The sequence below is a fragment of the Xiphias gladius genome, chromosome 9 (genome assembly GCF_016859285.1).
Source record: "Xiphias gladius isolate SHS-SW01 ecotype Sanya breed wild chromosome 9, ASM1685928v1, whole genome shotgun sequence".
In the NCBI taxonomy this organism is placed as follows: domain Eukaryota; kingdom Metazoa; phylum Chordata; class Actinopteri; order Istiophoriformes; family Xiphiidae; genus Xiphias; species Xiphias gladius.
In genome coordinates, this window is record NC_053408.1 from 13,939,018 (window position 1) to 13,956,988 (window position 17,971).

The window sequence follows — 17,971 nt, forward strand, 5'->3', positions numbered from 1 at the left end:
GAGTGTTGTTTCTGGGTCTTACACTAATAGTTGTTTCCTGTTTTTCTTTTTCTTCGCACCTCGCCATTTAAATAAGGCTAAAAAGCTGAAACAATTATTTCACATATTCCCTGTTTGAACTACAACTATACCTATAACAAGATTTTGGCCCCTCTACGAGATGGGGCGTGAACACGAGACCCACTTTAAGGTCTTATCATTTAAGTTCACATTGTGCTCCGGTGGAGCACATACTTGGAAAACAAATTTTCATCTAATTAAATGATCTCAAATTATTTAACAAACAGTGAACCTGGGGCATTGGGGGACCGTGGGGGTCGGGGGCCCCAGGGCAGTGGTCGACTTTGCCCAAGGAGTGATCCAGCTTTGCCTTCACCTCGCTTGAGGTTTTGATAGGACTCGGTCAGTCTCTTCTTGAAGTTATGCAACTAGAGGTGCCTGTTCAGAAAACCTTACATTTTATTTCAACTTGTGGGAAATTCAATTGAAAAGAAAAGCTTTAAAAATAGTAAATGATGGGGTCTAAGCTACTGGAGGAGAAGCTGCAACCCGTGTTAGGCAGGACTTGGGCTCCCGTTGAAGTTTCGACTTAATCTGCTCTCCCCTACTTCACAAAGTGGGGTCAGGGGCCCCCTTAAGGTCCCTACGACGCTTCTTGGGATGAACTCCGAGACGGACTACTATTTCGTCCTAAAAAAAAAACATAAATCAGCAGTTTGCAGTATAAATAAATGTTGTATAACAATGTCGACCGGGCTCCGCATTTTGCCCGCCTTTCTGTTCCCCCAGCATTACGTTTCGCTGGATTTACTGGCGTTTCGGCTTCAGCTGCGGATGGCTGAATGGTGTTCTGAGCCGTATAAAAAAAGAGAAGAGGGAGAAGAAGAAGAAGAAGAAGAAGAAGACGAAGAGGAAAAAGAAGAAGAAGAGCTTCCCTGGCAGGCATCATCCCCCTCAGTCAGTCTGACCGCCCACAGTCCGGGGGGAGAAAGTGCTGCTTTGTGAATGAAGGGAGCGGCGGAGGGCAAGAAAACAAAACTTTACCAACAGTGGATCCGGCGGGGGACGATTTCACATTCAACGGGGAGGGTTTCGACGGCGCAACGAGCGACACCTGGCCGACAAGGAGCGAGGAAGCACAGTAAGTCGCGACGCCTCGTAGGACCCTGTGTGGCACTGATAGGAAGCAGATTGACAGGCTTTTTTCTTTCCTTTTTTTTCCCTTTCTTTTTTCTCTCTCTCTCTCGACGGGAAGATGCACGCATAGCAGCCGAACCGTGACTGGAATGAATGCCGTGAGATGGGAGATAATTTCGGGGCACAGATTAACCCCATAGGCTCCTTCTTCATCTCTACACGTACCTTTTTATTTTTTGCCCCGGCGCGGTTTTTCCCCAAAGAGTGACTGTCGTGCAAACTAATACAGCCTCTCGAAGACACATTTTTTTTTAATTTTTTTTTTTTGAACGCTAGCGCTTGAGAGCCGGAGCGGTTAGGGGATGAGACGGGGCTCGCGAATCGCACCAGATGCGAAAAGTTACCCTGAAATGCGGGGAAACTCTGCGGTTTTCTGATTGATTTGCGATAATCCGTCCATTTGATCCCGCGTATTCAAGGCTGAGGCATTTCGCCGTTTCATACGGAGTTTCCATCTGCTCCCAAGTGCGTTTCGCAACATTTCGTGACTCATGCCGGAGACGTGCATTCCCAGTGTCACCATGAACAAAAAATAGACTCATAGAAGACTCATTCATGGTATTATGATTTTTTTTTCTTCCCTCTCTAGGGAGTGTGGTCTGTAAGTAGTAAACATTAAATCTATCAATGTTGTGAACAACAGCCCGTGGTCCAGATTTAGTTTGAGGGATGTTGTCCTTTAAATAAAAAGTATTCCCTGTAACCTTCAGTCACAGTACTTGATGTTAGGAAACCAGCCTTTTGATACTTTGATAGTTCATTTCTAGTTCTGAGGAATGTAGGATGCAACTGATCGTTTTTCTTTTTTTTATTACTGATTTATCTGTTGACTATTTTCTCAATTGATTAATCTTTTGGACTATAAAATGTTTTAAAAAAAAATGACTTGTTTGGGTTGAGTAATTGTCTAAAACTCAAAGTTATTATCTTTAAAATCTGCAAAGACCAAAGCAAACCAGCAAATATTCACATTTGAGAAGCTGGAACTGGAGAATTTGATCAACTAAACAATTAATCAACGGATCATTGCAGCTCTAGAGGAATGACAGTAATTTTGTTCCCTTTTTTTTTTTTTTTTTCGCTGAAGCTGCCCTGTTTGGTGAGGCATTTCAGAAAAGCTGTAAATCATGGTGCTGGGATTTGCCTGGGTGGCCTGTCTCTGCCTGGTGGTGGTAGCAAGTGGTGAACCCTGCCTCATCATCAGCGAGATCAACGCCGACAACCCAAGACTAGACACCACTGAGTTTGTGGAGCTGTATCACACCAGTGGACAGCGGGCTTCGCTGGATGGCTACACCCTTGTATTCTATAACGGAAATGGAAATATAGCCTACAAGGTGCTGGACCTCAAAAGCCACAGCACGGATGACAGAGGTTTCTTCCTGGTGGGCTCAGTGGACATGCTGCCCAAACCGGCCATCCTCCTGCCTCCCAACACAGTCCAGAACGGCCCAGACGCAATTGTCCTCTACCACACATCTGCTGCTCGGTACAGTGAGAAGATGAACGTCACGACTGTCGGGTTGGTGGATGCCGTCGTGTACATGACTCGCCGCACTGGCGGCGCAGAGTTCCTTGCTGAATCTCTGACACCCGGAGAACCAGCCTTCGTCGAGGATGAAACAGCACTTGAGGGGGACGAATCAATTGAGAGGTGCCTGCTGTCCGAAGATCGCTGGGGCTTTCAGGTGTCCTCACCCTCCCCTGGTCAGCGAAACAACTGCACCCCGCCTGCTGCCCCAGCAACCAGTCCTGTCATTACGGAGCTGAAGCTGGGAGGAGGGCAGGTGGATGGGTTTGTGGAGCTAACAGACTCCCCAGCTGCAGGGCCTCTGGTGCTGGTAGTGTTGGATGGGAAAACAGACAGGGTAAGTGTGAGTGTGGACTTGGCTATGGAGACTTCCAGGAACTGGCTGATCTCTATGACCATAGAGAAGAGCTACATGAAAGGTCAGTGTGATGTGGGTTGTCATGGTCTCTTTCTAATGCGCAGGATAATGCATTTGACCTGCACAATAAGTGTATGGGTTTATATGAGCCATTTCAGCTATTCGGTGGATGATGAAGCCATGCAAAGCTTTGATGTGTTTAGGGCAATTTTTATTCATTCATTCATTTTCGCTTTACTGTAAATTCTTTGTTCCTCTTATGGTTTCCTCTTCAGGAGATGAGCCCGGGGCAGTGGCCATTTACAGCGGCAGAGCTTCAGACTTCCCAGTGGGCAGTCCGCTGAGCCAGATACAGCCTCTGGATGCATTTGTGTTTGCTGGACCTGGAAACAAACCTAGCGCCAACCTCACTGAAACCCTCATCCCAGGCAGACAGCCCTACCAACTCAGCAACAGGCAAGGAACTATGATAGTTTTCCATTCAAATAAAACCGCACCCATTAGACTGCAGTACATGCAAGAGGTGGAAAGAGTCAACGCCAGTTTGTTGAAGCTCACGATGTGTTGCTATCAGGAGGCGTTAGTAATGTTCAGTGGTCGCTTTTTGACGCCATAGTTTTAAGCATTGCGAAACACATTCAGTAAAGCGTTTCACTCGGTGAGGGTAAGAGTCAACATGTGACCACTGTTCCTCTTTGGTAAAGCACTTCTCCACTGTCATCACAGTGGCGTAGCGGAGCAGTCACAAGCCGGCTCTTACGCACGCTGACTCAGAGACACTCAAGCACACAAACACATAACAGCACTCATGCTGGAACAGGTGTAATCAACACCTCTCTGATAAAAGTTGAGCATTGTAGGGTTAATAGCCACATTAGCAGCCCCTTTAGGCTGTACTTAGGCGCAATGGCGCTTTGAGCAAAATGCCAACGTCAGCACGGTAACAGCTTCACTATTAAAGTGCTAGCATGCTGAAGAGGTTGATGGGTGTGGTTGATGAGAACTGTATTAGTTTTGAAGCTATTTCATTATTAACCTGAATATTGGATAAAATTCAAATTTTGGCCTGATGGCTGCGCTAGAGGAAAAGTCAGAGGATTGCCAGAGATTACTGTTCATCCTGAGGGGTGACATGAACAAATGTCCAAAATTCTATAGCAACCCATCTTGTAGATGGTGATGTAAAATTTCAGTATTCAGTATACTGTTTTTTTGCACACTGCAGAATATCAAAGTGTCATCCAACACTAACCAATTGTAATATTATGACCTTTAAAAAAAAAAAAAAAGGTCAGTTTGTAAGGGTTGTTTCTTAATGATTTCATTATTTTCTCAGTTTGAGAGAGGGGGGTTTCTATCTGAGTCGCTGTGGTGTGGCCTCCTGGGCCAGGGATCCTGGTGTCTTCTGGGAGGCCCCGCAAACTCCTGGGCAGCCCAACCAGTGCCCCTGGCCAAAGATCTGTCCCTACAGTATCGGTGAGTGTTTTTGTACGTGCGTCGTGACGCTTGAATTCACTTATCTGTCTGTCTGGTACAGCTTATGCGATGAGTGAACACTGACGACCCGAAAAACTGGATTTAATACCTGCGTTTTGAGCAAGACCCAACTTTTCCAGCTCAGTGTAGCTGCTAATGATGTGTTCGACAGCCAAAAGAAAAAAAAAAAGTTTTTGTTTTCAATCTAAAGTTTACAGGGAGCAAGGAAGAGAACAGATCGTGCATATGTGATTGACAGGCAGGAGTAAATTCCATCTGACCAAGACATTGTCAGCTGATTGGATGCTTGAGCCCCATGAAGTTTTACTTAAAATTAAACATTCAATTATTGGCATTAAATGACTTGAGACAACATACCAGAATCTCACAACAGATAAAATAGCCTAACATTAAAACATATCAGTTTATCAAAACTACCTGCTACCGCTTTAAGTTCACACTAACAATCCAACTTGACCAAACTTTAAAAAAACCCCAAGCCTTTTAATCATTCTTGGTCCGTTCGCTTTCCTTTCATGGACGTTTTTGCAATGATTTTTGCAAAGACTGAGGAAGAATTTCCAGATTGGGTTTTGACAGCTAAATTATATTATAATTGGATAGTTTGAGTTTGATTGTTGCTCATGTTCTGCTCAAGTTGATTGTTTTTAAATAGGTGTATGCATTACGTCATGCTCTGGTTACCATCAATTACAGACCCAGAGCAGGAAATAATTCCTCAAAAGTGTGCCTCATCTGTGTCTTCTTTGTTAGCTGTGGAAAAGTACAGAGGCATGGAGTAATTTTCAGAAAGAGTTACTTAAGTCGGATACTCGGGATGCAGATCCTCAAACGCAGACAATATGCTGACCTCGGGGGAAATTATAGATTTCATCATTCACCCGCTGAGGGAACTGGGGGACCAAGCTACATCACTGGAACAAGTAGGGATGGTACAATACCAGAAATTTGGTAGTAGGCACCAACACCACTGAAAATTCCATAATTACATAGTGACAGACCAAACAAATCAAAATATACGTTTAAAAAGTAGTAAGTGTTAGTTCTTGTGACATCATTAAGAACAAGGATTGCAAATTAAAGAACTGAGAGTTGCTGAGGGATGCTGCTCCAAGAAGGAACCACTATTAAGGGAAATGAAAGATAAAGGCCTGTTGAAGAAATCCATTGTGCAGTAATCCTTTCGCAAATATTGAGGTTGAGGAAAACTTGTGGCTTACCATGTGAACTCCTCAGCTAATAACAAAAGCTGTTTTATTAGTCTGATAAAATATTGTTGGGCACAGCAAGATTCTCTAGTGACAAAAATGTTGTGTAAATAAGGTTGCATACTATATATTTTCCTAGAACAAAAAAAAAGTCCTTGTTATAAAATATATAAAGTAATATCCTTATGAAGCTCATGTGTGATATGATTGAAAAGCGTCAGAAAAGCTACTAAATGGACCTTGTGATGATTGTGTTTTTCCCCGGCTGCTTTTTCCAAGGTCAAGAAAGATCTCTGAACTTCAAGACCCTTATAATCTGCAAGAAGACTTTACGATAGGACACGGGTACATCGTTACAGTCTCTGAGTGGGACGGCTGTGTTTGGCTACACTATTGCCTGTAGCTACAATATTAAGCATGAGATGTCACACCTGTCCTGGGTTACACCCAGATAAGACAGGTTTTAAACAAGCTTATTTGAAAGAAAAAAACAAACGGCTCTATCTTCAATTTTAATCGTCGGTACTTCATTCAGAGACAGGTCAACAAATTGACCTGTTCTTGCATATAGAGACAGATAAGCAGTCGGATTTTGGGAAAATCTCTGCCCTATGAGTAAGCTCTCAAAGTCTCCTCAGCAAGTCCACAATACCAGTCCTTCAGAGGTTGGGGAGTTTGGGCCTAGTACACTTTTATGAACGTGATTGGATATTACTGATCACCATGTAGTTGAACACAGATGATGCATCAATGAGCCAGTGATACTGTGCACGAATGAGACAGCTGATGTGGATCAGCTGATATTAGTGCGATTCCAGAGCTCTACAGGAACTAAGACAAAGCTGACTTACTTCTATCCCTTTTTTAATCCTCAGTGTTTTAGGTCATCTGGCTAGCCTATGCGTTTGACTCACCCTTATCTGCCGTGGTCGGAGTACGTTAATAATAACTTTAATGTGTACAATGTTATAACTATAGAAATGATGATCAAAACAACAGAAATGAGACCCATTTTTGTTAACTTTGGACGCAGTCAGTCCAGCTGTTTCCTCCGTTTCCAGTCTTTATGCTAACCAGCTGCTGGCTGTATCTTCATATTTAACAGACAGACGTGACAGTGGTATCAGTCTTTTCAATGTAACTCTTGGCAAGAAACTGAATAAGTATTTTTCCCAAAATGTCAAGCTACTCCTTTAACAGCATCTAATAAATGTCTTCTTTTATGCTTTAGTGATTCCAGGAGGTACAGAGTCATCGCCGCAGCTCCCACCGTGGGGGAACAGTGACTTCCTGATCAATGAGCTGAACACCGATACACCTGGCGCGGCTGAGGACGGAGAGTACATCGAGCTTTGGCACCCGTCGGGTCGCCGGGTCTCCCTACAGGGGATTTGGATCCTGCTGTTCAGTGCACACAACAACAAACCCTACAGGGAGATCAGCCTGAGTGGACACTTCACCACTTCTAAGGGTTACTTTCTGCTGGGCAGTGACAGGTTGGTGCCAGCTCCATCACTTCGCCTGCCTCCCAATACCATTCAGAACGGACCAGATGCTGTGGCGCTCTATCGCAGCCCTTTCGGCCCACCATCTGCTGTGCAAAGGGGGATTCCCACTAAAGGCCTGCTGGATGCGGTGGTGTACCGGCAGAGAGGATCAGATAAAGAGGCGCGGGAGTTGAGCAAAGCTCTGACCCCAGGACAGCTGCCTCTGTTGGAGGATCCAGAGGTTCTCCCTGGTGATGAGGCTCTCAGTCGCTGTAGAGGCCTTTACCCCCATGACCTGTCTGCTTTTTCAGTGAGTACAAATGGGAAAGATTTCAAAGAGTGTGCTGAAATGAAATGGGAAGTCAGTCCAGACGAACTCTGCTTTAGAAATTGGCAGCAAAACACCATTGTGGAAAACAAAGAACTTTCGTTTCTAATCAATACAAATAGCAGTCATTAAAGGAATAGTTTGCCAAGTTTTGTAGCTAAACAAAATGTTTTCTATTTTGCATTAATATTTAAACAAATTCTGTCTCCGATCATTGGATATATGACAGACATTTTTAAAGTTGTTAAAATTCTAAACATAAGACATGCATCAATTACCACAGGTGGCTCCACCCACCCCTCTGAGGGAGAACAGCTGCCCCCGCCCACCTCCAGCCCCCGAGGGTGTGGTCATCAGTGAGGTTGCTAGTGGCCACTGGACCAATCACAGCCAACAGAGGGCCTTTGTGGAGCTACATGGGCCTCCCATGACGGACCTGCAAGGCTTGGTGCTCACTGTGTTTGACCAGGAGCGCAGTGGGACCGTCATCTCCCTTCCTTTGACTGGATCTGTTGATCAGGATGGATTTTACATTGTTGGAAATGTTACTGGAGCAGGTGAGGGCAGTGGAAGATATTATCGTTCAGAGCTAGATAACTGTTTTAAAATGGAAAAAAAAAAAAAAAAAAAAGCTCTCCTATCTCCTTCTTAATAACCATGTCTCTTTTTTTTCTTGTTTTATACTCATTCCTGCCATCTCTCACTACGGTCCGTCACCCCCTCTCTCTCCCGCATAGATCAGACTTTCCCCGAGGGCTCCACGGTGCCGGGACGAGGAGCAGTAGTCCTATGCTATGACCTGTTCAGTGTCTGCAGGGCTGGCACTGCTCTGACCAACTCAAGTCTCAGAGACGTACTTGTGTTCAGTGAAAACCAGCAGCTGCTCTCCTCTCTGTCCACCACTAGAGGGAGACAAGTGCTTCCAGCTCTCAGGTAAACACAAACCGAACCTAACAGCATGAATCACAGACAACTTTTACATATTAATCTTTAAAACTACTGACAAGTCTTAAACCCAGTTAAAGCTATAATCAGACTGCTGAAAATGCCTTGATCTAATTATCTTAACTGGGTCAAGGCCACAGACAGACTAGGAACCTTGTTAAAAGACCTGCGTGGGCCCTGTTACACTTTTTGATCACAGCTGGTTCACTTTTAAAAGGAGAAGATTACCATGGTAACCAATGCCAGACTGCTAATTGGCGCGGGCTAAAATGAGAGGATTGGATCAAAAAAATCAAAGCGGCCCACCTGCTATAACCGTTCAGTTTTCTCCGATTTCTGACAGGTTTGTGATATTTATTTAAAAAAAAAAAAAAGTGATGATACAAAGGAGCACGGAGAACCACCTTAATTCACTTTCTATCTGTAATTTTTTTTCTTACATTAGAGACCTAAGACAACGTTAACCAGAGATAGCAACCTGCTGTGTTGTTAGGGCCTTAGTCAGTTAGTGACAGTCTCTGGCATGTTAATAGGCCATTTTCAAAGTAGACATTTTTACTTGTCATGGGAGGAAGAACTAGTAATGATGGCTGTGTTGTATTCAGGTGTCTCAGTAAGCCACGAAAGTGTAACAATGAGCCACCATGCACAATATCAGTTGCCTGAAGCAGCTAAATAAAACTCAGCCATCATTAATTAATTAAATAAAACCATGGAAACCTTTTTTTAGGGGGAAAAAACAGCAAAAAAACCCAAAGACTTGTTGGGTTTCCTTCAGATTTTGGAGTCCAGTGAGTCACAATCTACAGGGGACATGCCAGGGTGCTACCACTACTTACCATTTCCTGGTGGAAACCCTGGATTTCTGAGTGTGATTGGCTCCGTGTAGCCTAATTAGAGCAGCACCCATATTCCATCACTGCAGCACAGGAGAACACACGTGGTGACTTTGTCTGTGTTTTTATAGTCAATAAGATGATGATTACCAAATTAAAAAAAATATATATATATATATATTTATATATGTGTTTAGATATTAACCCACACAATGAGAGTTAACTTCCAGAAATTTAGAGACTACACACAACAGTTGGGTCAGATCGAGCTAATCAAACATTATTCAAGCACTTTTTTCATCATGTCTTTTCAGTGAGTTGTGCTATTTGTAGTTTTCCTTTTTAACTTCAACAACAGCAAGCAGCATCAGTTTAAAACTGTTGTAGTGGAATGACTGTGAATGTGTGTGTGTGTGTGTGTGTGTGTGTGTGTGTGTGTGTGTGTGTGTGTGTGTGTGTGTGTGTGTGTATGTATGTGTATATATATGTGTATGTATGAATCAATGAGTCATTCATTATGTTTTGGTCATTTTGAGGCCTAAGAGTGCAATTGTCAGTATTTCAATTCTTTCCTATATCCACTCACCTACTTTATGCTACTTGGCAGCCTGAATGTATTACTTACTATACTGTGTAAATGTTTTAAATATATTTCCTTAAACTTTATGGTGTGCATCTAAACATACTTTTTGTGTTGCTTTATGTGATTCCAGGCATCCTTGCTCATTTGAGTTTATCATCTCTTTAAGTACTCTATTTATACAGTATATGTGTATTCATACATTTGCCGAATGAACAGGTCGGTTGAAGATGGTCCTGTCTCGCTCAGCCGGTGTTCATGCTGTGAGGTGAGAAGTCCCTCCTCCTGGACCAGCTCCTCCCCCACGCCTCACAGCACCAACCTCTGTCCGAGCCCCGCATTCTCAAGTCAAATTGACCTTTGCCTCGCACCCCTATCCAGTGACTGGCAGAAACAGTCAGGAGGTGAGACATCATGAAGTTAACAAAGCTAAAATGCAGAAAATGGGGAACAGAATAGTGTCTGAGGAGGAGGGTGTAAGGATGTAGGGTGCCGTATGTTTTGCAGATCCTTTTGAGGCAAGTTTGTGATTTTTGGCAATATAGATAACACTAAGTTGACTTGACCTAAAATATGGCATTGTCTCGTATATACAGAAATGATTTTTACCGGGATTGATGTTCTTGAAGTAAATGAAAAACTTGATCAATATTTGTCCCAGTGGCCCATGGTTGGAGAAAATTAAAACCTTAATGCGGGAATTAATGTAATTAATTTAAAACTAAACTATTTTTGTCATATTTCTGTTTAAAAAGTCTGAGTTGTTATAAAAATGTAGCAGTGATTTTTCTGTCTTGTGGTCATAATACAATGAATAAATATTTCTTAATGTTGACAGCTTCTTGTCTGTTTTCCACAGACTGCAGTGGTCTGATACAGGGGAAGAGGGTCACTGAGGTGGCCGACTACCTGGAGAAGAGGTGTCACTGTGGCATTTCTGCCTTGTATCTCCAAGGTGAGGCAATTTCACTCACTTTAATTTGAAACCGTCGCATTTGGCTATTTTTTTATTTTATTTTATGTTTTTTTGTTTTTTTGTTTTTTTTTTTAATGTAAGAATTGACTGCCTCATCCCTGAGATGAGAAAAACTGTGTTCATTCAAAGGATTTCAGAGAAAAAGTTTACAGACCATTACCATCAGTGGCTCTGGTGGAGAACTTGACTCCTAACAATCAACACAGCAGGGCAGGTCGCTGTTACCATGGAGCTGTAGTAAAGTAGGAACAAGAAACTTATGTTGCAGCAACACACCATTATAGCTGAGTCCAGATTTATTTTTACTCTGTGTGTAGTGGTGTAAGAAAGCAAATATGACTTACATATACATATAACACAATTTTGTTAATAATAAAGCAGTGCTTGACCAGTGTAATAATAAAGGAAATGAGCAGCAAGGCTCATTTCCTGCAGCCACTTCCAGCTGTGGAAGTTATTCTCACAGAAGGAAATCAGTTGGAGATAGACAGGCTCAGGTGTGGCCGTTTCCCTTATCACATTCTGTATCCCTCATATACACTAAATAGCTGTCATGAATTGTGCTCTTCAGATGTAAACTCCCATCTCCTTGTTCCTGTTTACAGAATGTAAGAAGCTGAAGGGACACCTTTATCACTGTCGTGTGTAGAAACTGAAACCCTGGTCTGTCTGTTCTTGTTCAAGGAGCCAATATTTCTTGCGTTTCTGGGTGGCTGCGTGTGTGGGGGAACATCCAGGCACTGTCGGACCATCAGAAGGCCCTCATCATCCAGACATCACACATTAATTCTTCATCTGTTCAGGGAGATGTCTGTTCCTCTCCCACCACGGACCGTTACACAAGCACAGGTGAGCACCGTCTTGACACACATCATGAGCTAACCAGCACAACAAAAGCGCATGCAAACAGGCGGTTTACGTTTAAAATGCTTGGCATCACAGTGAATTCATCGTTACTTCACAAAGAAAATAGATACTAATCAGCCAAATCAATTGATAGTCTTTAGGCTGCTATGAAAATCCACCTTGTTTAATCCTCTCAATATGTTCTCTGGGGTCTTTAAACACACTGAATAAAACTGAGCATTGCAGTTTCCAACCGCTGGTGGTGAGTCCTCTCCCAAGTGTGTCAAAATGTTCTCATAGAGTGTAGATTTCATATATAATGAAGTCTAGACATGTTGTCCTGGTAAAATAATAATAATGATAATAATAAACATAATAAGGGATTGAATTGTGGTAAGATCTGCCAGATCAGGCATAGAGGCCGAGTGGTACGTTATTATAATTATGATTATTATTAGCTCATCTAATGTCGGTGCAGCTGGTGTAGAGAGTTTGCAAAAGTTAGAGGGTATGTTCCCAGGTAGAGACATCAATACTGTGCATCTTGCCCTAGAGCCATCAAATAACATAACAAAGCAAACGCCAGGTTGGATAATAAATTCCTTCTGTTTACTGTATTTCTAATAGATAAAAAAATAAATGTTTATCCTGCACCTACCGTACAGGAAATGCACCTCTAAGTGCTTTTCATTACATCTGCTATATCTTATTTGACATCGCACAGACTTGCCATCTCTCCATGGAAAAGTTTGGGCTGACTTCAGAGTGAGAAGGCATAGAAATTCAAAGTCGCATTAAGATTGTTTATGATGTGAAAGCATATCCAGAAATCGCAGATCCCCTTTTCATATCGGGTGTAAATGTGTGCAGAGAGAAACAGACAAAGGGTGAATACTTAACGTCTAACTGCTAAGCAAAAAAAGAATCTCGTGAAAAGTGTGAAACACACTTTACTCACAGGCACATGATATAAAAGATACCAATACTCCAGTGAATCTTGTGTTAATGTTTATGCCGGTAATTGTAGCTCAGTCTGTCCTCAGTGTGAGCACTTTAGGAATTTATGGGAGGTGCTTATGGCTTTCTTCAGTACAGATGAAAGAAAGAGGACATTTCTTTTCCTGTTTAAGCTCTTGGGAAATTGCTTTGTCCTTATTGGACCCTGGTGGTGGATTTGAATGCGAAACGGTCATTCTTCCCAACCAAAAGAATTTGAATGATTTTCTCCAAAGTGGAATTGAAATCCTTGCTCTATCAACACCTACATTTTTGGACAGTGGTAAATTATTCCTGTTGTACCTGCCAATACTGGTATTCAAATGATTTTTTTTTATGGCAATAAGGGAACAGCAACTTCTTACTGTAATCTCTACACATAATCATTCGTTTCTCACAGGTGCAATGTTTGTTTCCATCTACCAGGCAAAATTATCAAAAAACTTTCAAATACATGCAAATATTTTTTTTTTTTTTGGTTACCTAATTTCCCATTTTCCTATTGGTGAATTTTAGTAATGTTATAAAAAAAACAACAGGGTCTTGTTCTTGATTTTTGCACTCATTTTGGTAGTTGAATATTTGATTTTAACTTGTTTGTCTGTCTGTTTGTTTGTTTCATTCTTAATATAGGGTCATGTGTATTTTCTGCATGTTTGACATATGTGCTTGCATCTTAAAGATTTAGTAGCATTTTTGTGAGCTTCAAAAATAAGAAAGGAATGCAAATAAGAACAAAAGTAAAAATGATTGTATTGAATTTTCAGAAATGACTTAGTTCTAAAAAATCAAAAACCCTGCTTTTTACACTATTTACACTACTGCCCACACATGAGGAGATTAAATAAAAAAGAATTAAATTATTACCTGTGTAGTTAGGTGTCAAAAGGCTGGACTGCACAAACACACACGGTGGTAAGAGGATATTTCAGCCATTTTACTGTGAAATATGTGACTAACACTACAAAGATGAGAACCTGAATTTCTGTTATATCCACTGTTGCACTGCGAGTCGGCTACATGGAATAACAACCTGTGCTCAGCTGAAACAGAGCTATTGCATAAACTTTCTCTGCTTTGTGTTGTGTTTTGCATCTCGTCTATTTTGCAAAGACGACCGGCTTTCTATGCATTGGACCTTTTTAAAAGAGCTAACGGACTGTAAAGGAAAGGAAATCTGTTGCTGGTTTAAAGTTTCACCAGGGTGTTTGAATCGATGTGTTGTGTCGATACTTACCAACTTGTTCAGAAGGTATGACTGAGGCTGTCATTTGATTTTTCTCCTAGCATCTGCCCTGGGGTTACAGATAGGCCTGATAATAGCAGTGCTCCTGCTGCTGGGACTAGGAGCTGCTCTGTTCACATATTTTTACAGGAGGAGGTGAGGACTCTTGTTATTTGCATTATTTTTCTTATCTCTCTCTTCCGTGGTGGATGTGCACAGTAATCACAGATATTTCTAAGTACCCCTTGATAACAATGACCATGACAACACCATTTACTTTCTGTATTCTTTACTAGAAATCTTCACAAAGCCAGATTATTAATTAATCTTTTGTCTTTGAACGTTTCTTTCAATTACACAGTGATAAGCAGTTGTGAGGAGGATATTTAAAAAAAAAAAAAAAAAAAGTGTGTGGATAATGTTCATTATGCTCCATTGTTGGAGATTTCTCAGTGAAGATGTGTTTCTTTTGTTTTTATTTACCGAGGCCATTGCCTTTATTCCTCTCTGATCCACGGTGACCAATTCCCTAATCCTCTATTTTTTAGAAAAGGCTTTGGTTGTATAAAGAGAAGTCAAACTCAGATTGTGGCCTTTTCCTTAGGGGTTAAACAAGTCTAAATTCTTAGAGGAGGAAATGAAGAAGTAGCAGCCTTCAGTGGTGTTGAATATTAGGGAACATTGACTTTAACTGTGACAGATTAAATTAGACCTGTCTGATACTTACAACTGTTGATGTGACTCAAAATGACCTACGAGCTAAAATGCTGTAGATGTGTGAACTGTAAATGAATAAGTGTGAAAATCTATGATACACTGGAATATTTCAGTATTAATAAACTGTAACATTGTGCGATCGCTGTCATATCAGCAGTAGTATGCAGAATATACAGTGTAAGTAGAAATATATTTAAATGAAAAAACATTTCAACAACAGTTCAACATTTTGGCAAATAAGATTATTAACTTATTTATAGTAAGTATGAAACTACAACCAGCAGATAATTAGCTTAGTTTAGCATTAAGACTGGACAGGAGGAAACAGCTAGCCTTAGTTAAACTTTATAACCTGATTTTCTTCTTTTTTTTTTCTTCTTTTTTCCAGTTTTCTTTAAACTTTTGGACAGAGCCAGACTAGCTGTTTCCCTGTTTCCAGTCTTTACGCTAAACTAAGCTAACCTGCTGCTGACTGTACCTTCATATTTACCATAGAGACATAAAAACAGTATTGATTCTTCCATATCGCTCTTTCAAAGAGCACAAATAAGCATATCTCCTAAAACGTTGAACTATTACATTAACAAAGTCTACCAATGACCTCATTAGCAATGTTTTAAAAAACACATTTAAAATCTATTACACTAGTGAGTGGGAAATGTCGGCAGTAAATGTGTTTTGGTGTAGCTCAGAATTAAAGAGCAAGGACTTCTTTCTTGTCTTTACATTTTACAGTAACATAGAACAGTCACAGATGGAGGAAACACATGTTAGAGATTCAGACTTCTCCAACAGTCATAACATCTTAGTGCCACACTCCCGCTTTTTCTTGACTGGAAAAACATGCTCGTCAGTGCCAACCCCCATCGCTCTCTTCGCCATTGTGTGTGACTCAGAAATGAGATGCAGAAAGTTCACAACTGTGCTCAGGAAACTGTCGAAATTCACTCTGAGAAATGCGAGAGAATCACAGAGTGAGGATGTGGCAGGAGATAAGGCAGGCTGAGGGCAGAGTGGGGAAAATCAAAAGGTCAATTATAAGACTTGATCAAGAAAATGCCCCAGGAATATGGAATATTTGAACGTGAATGGGTGTGTCGACTCCCGGAGAATCACTGCTTGATTGTGTACGCGTGTGTGAGTTTGTTAATGTTGTTGTCTTTATTCTCAGGCGTCCTCTGGACTATTACACCATGGAGCTGAGTGAGCACGCAGAGGGGTTGTCAGATCTATAATCCAGGCCTTGAGCCACTGTTGCTGCATCTGGAAGTGCTTGTGTGCGTGGGAGGACTTCAGCCGAGAGAGGGCGAGAGACGGGGGTAATCAGAGGTTAATTTGACATTTTTTGTGTGACTGACTGTGGGGTTGTTTTTTGAAATGAAATGCCACCACAAGTGTCCTTCTCTGTGTCTTTGGGAGATCACTGATGAAAATGACCTGTAGTTGTCTGTTAACAGTGAGGCTGCATCTAGTGTGTGACGTGTGATATTTCATGGCACTGATGACACTTCCTACGTCAAATCGGGCAACCCATGAGTCCAACTTTAAACCATTAAATAATATCATTAAGTGTACAACCTTTGCTGGTTACGACTTTTTAAGGTAAAGGAAGATAAAAGGGAGAATTTTTTCTTTATATACTTGAGTTCTAAATGGTCATTTTTGTTGACTTGTTTATGTTACCGTGGAAAAAGCCTGCAAATTTAAACATTTAAACAACCATGCTCCTGATTTATGCAGGAAGCTCTATTGATTTAATGAACTTCCCACCATCACATTCTCAGCTGGTACTACAGTGTTCTAACAACAGGCTTTATAACCGAGATAATATTTGTCAAGTTCTCAATTATTCTTCAAAATGGGTCGACTTCCTGCTTTATTTTCCTGCTCCATGCTGTAATAGTCCAGTTTAGACTCTAGTCAGTCCAAGGGCTTGATTATCTTTTAAATGTGAATGTTTTAAATGTCTTTAGCTAACTTGTGATGAGTGTCTGTAACCACTTTTGTATGCTTACTTAAAGCAAACTGTTTACATTTTCTTGATTTGAAAATTAGAAAAAAGGGATGTGCGAGGAGGATGTTGAAGTTTTTTGAATGAAGAATATTTTGTTTTCGGAGATGAGAGACTGCTTGGTGTTGAGAGAAAAAAAACCCTGAGCTATTTTATGTTTCACGTGTTTTTAGTGGCTCAGAAACCTCTACTATGCCTTTGACCTGTGTGTTATTTGATCAGCTGATTCCTCATTTATTAGAGGAAAAGTACAGCCATCTTTGCTGCAGCCATGGTGTAAATACTGTGGCTATGGTGTTAGTATTCTCAGGGGGGAGCATGTATGGCCAATCTGAAATGATGAATCATTGCAGAAATACAGAAAGATTTTGATTGGCCAACTTAGTTTGATTACACTTTTTAAATCATGCTTTCTACAAAATAATCATAAAATTGCCAAGACAAAGTGCCACAAAATAAACATATGCTTGGATATGCTCCATTTTTGATAATGTCAATGGGCCGCTTGCCTTGTAATGTTGCCTTATTCCTCTGCACAGATGCACAGAATTCCCGTTTGTTTGTTTGCTTTAAATACCTTGGTGAGGAGATTTTCCACCTCAGAACCTTTTTCCTCAAGTCTAATTTCTCAATATTGACATTTCTTAATATACCTCTGTCAAGAAAATTAACCCCATTAAGTCGGATTTATTTTACAACAACACTGCTGCTTCATAATAAGTCCTTAATTTTTTGTAGAACTGAAAAACTACATGTAAAACCAGCAAGATCATGTAAATTAAGGCCTTTTTTAAGCTTTCAAAGTGAGCAAATACGATGTTTTACCCTTGAAATTGTGTTTTGTAATGTTCTTAAAATGTCTTTTATTGTAAGCTTGTATATTTTTAGGTTTTGCGTAAAATAGTACATGTAGTAAGTTTTAAACATAAAGCAGGAGGAGGCAATTGCACCTCGAGATTACACCACAAATAATATATTGACATGCAAATGTGTTGAGTCTTGAATAAAATAACATAAGCTACACGGTACTGAATGTTGCTGACCACAAGTTGATGTAACACTTCGACTCAGAGCACTTGTTTAATATGAGAATCACATTCATCCCTATATTTACAGCATCAGTGCTACAGTACTGCTACTCATTCAAGGGTTTTTCTTTATTTTTCTATACTTTTTATTTTTATTTATTTTTTTTACTACTTTCTTTGTTGTAAAACAACACTGAAGACACCT

General features: G+C 40.9%; 1 protein-coding gene across 1 annotated transcript; it reads left to right on the forward strand.

Annotated features, from left to right (window-relative positions):
- The first annotated feature begins 871 nt into the window (after positions 1–871).
- On the forward strand, positions 872–17,766 carry si:ch211-183d21.1. Its single transcript, XM_040135326.1, has 12 exons — positions 872–1,141; positions 2,285–3,147; positions 3,362–3,542; positions 4,423–4,562; positions 7,023–7,588; positions 7,890–8,163; positions 8,344–8,539; positions 10,187–10,371; positions 10,827–10,922; positions 11,628–11,792; positions 14,073–14,166; positions 15,899–17,766. Exons 2-12 carry the CDS (start codon positions 2,325–2,327, stop codon positions 15,960–15,962), a joined length of 2,784 nt encoding a protein of 927 aa, XP_039991260.1. The 5' UTR covers positions 872–1,141; positions 2,285–2,324; the 3' UTR covers positions 15,963–17,766.
- The last annotated feature ends 205 nt before the right edge of the window (positions 17,767–17,971 follow it).

What these genes read in the sequence shown, in the direction of transcription:
- si:ch211-183d21.1 (XM_040135326.1), top strand. Translation starts at nt 2,325, where the DNA reads ATGGTGCTGGGATTTGCCTGGGTGGCCTGTCTCTGCCTGGTGGTGGTA. An exon ending in CTGGCAGAAACAGTCAGGAG is followed by an intron (nt 10,372 to 10,826) that starts GTGAGACATCAT and finishes TGTTTTCCACAG; the next exon opens with ACTGCAGTGGTCTGATACAG. An exon ending in TTCTGCCTTGTATCTCCAAG is followed by an intron (nt 10,923 to 11,627) that starts GTGAGGCAATTT and finishes TTCTTGTTCAAG; the next exon opens with GAGCCAATATTTCTTGCGTT.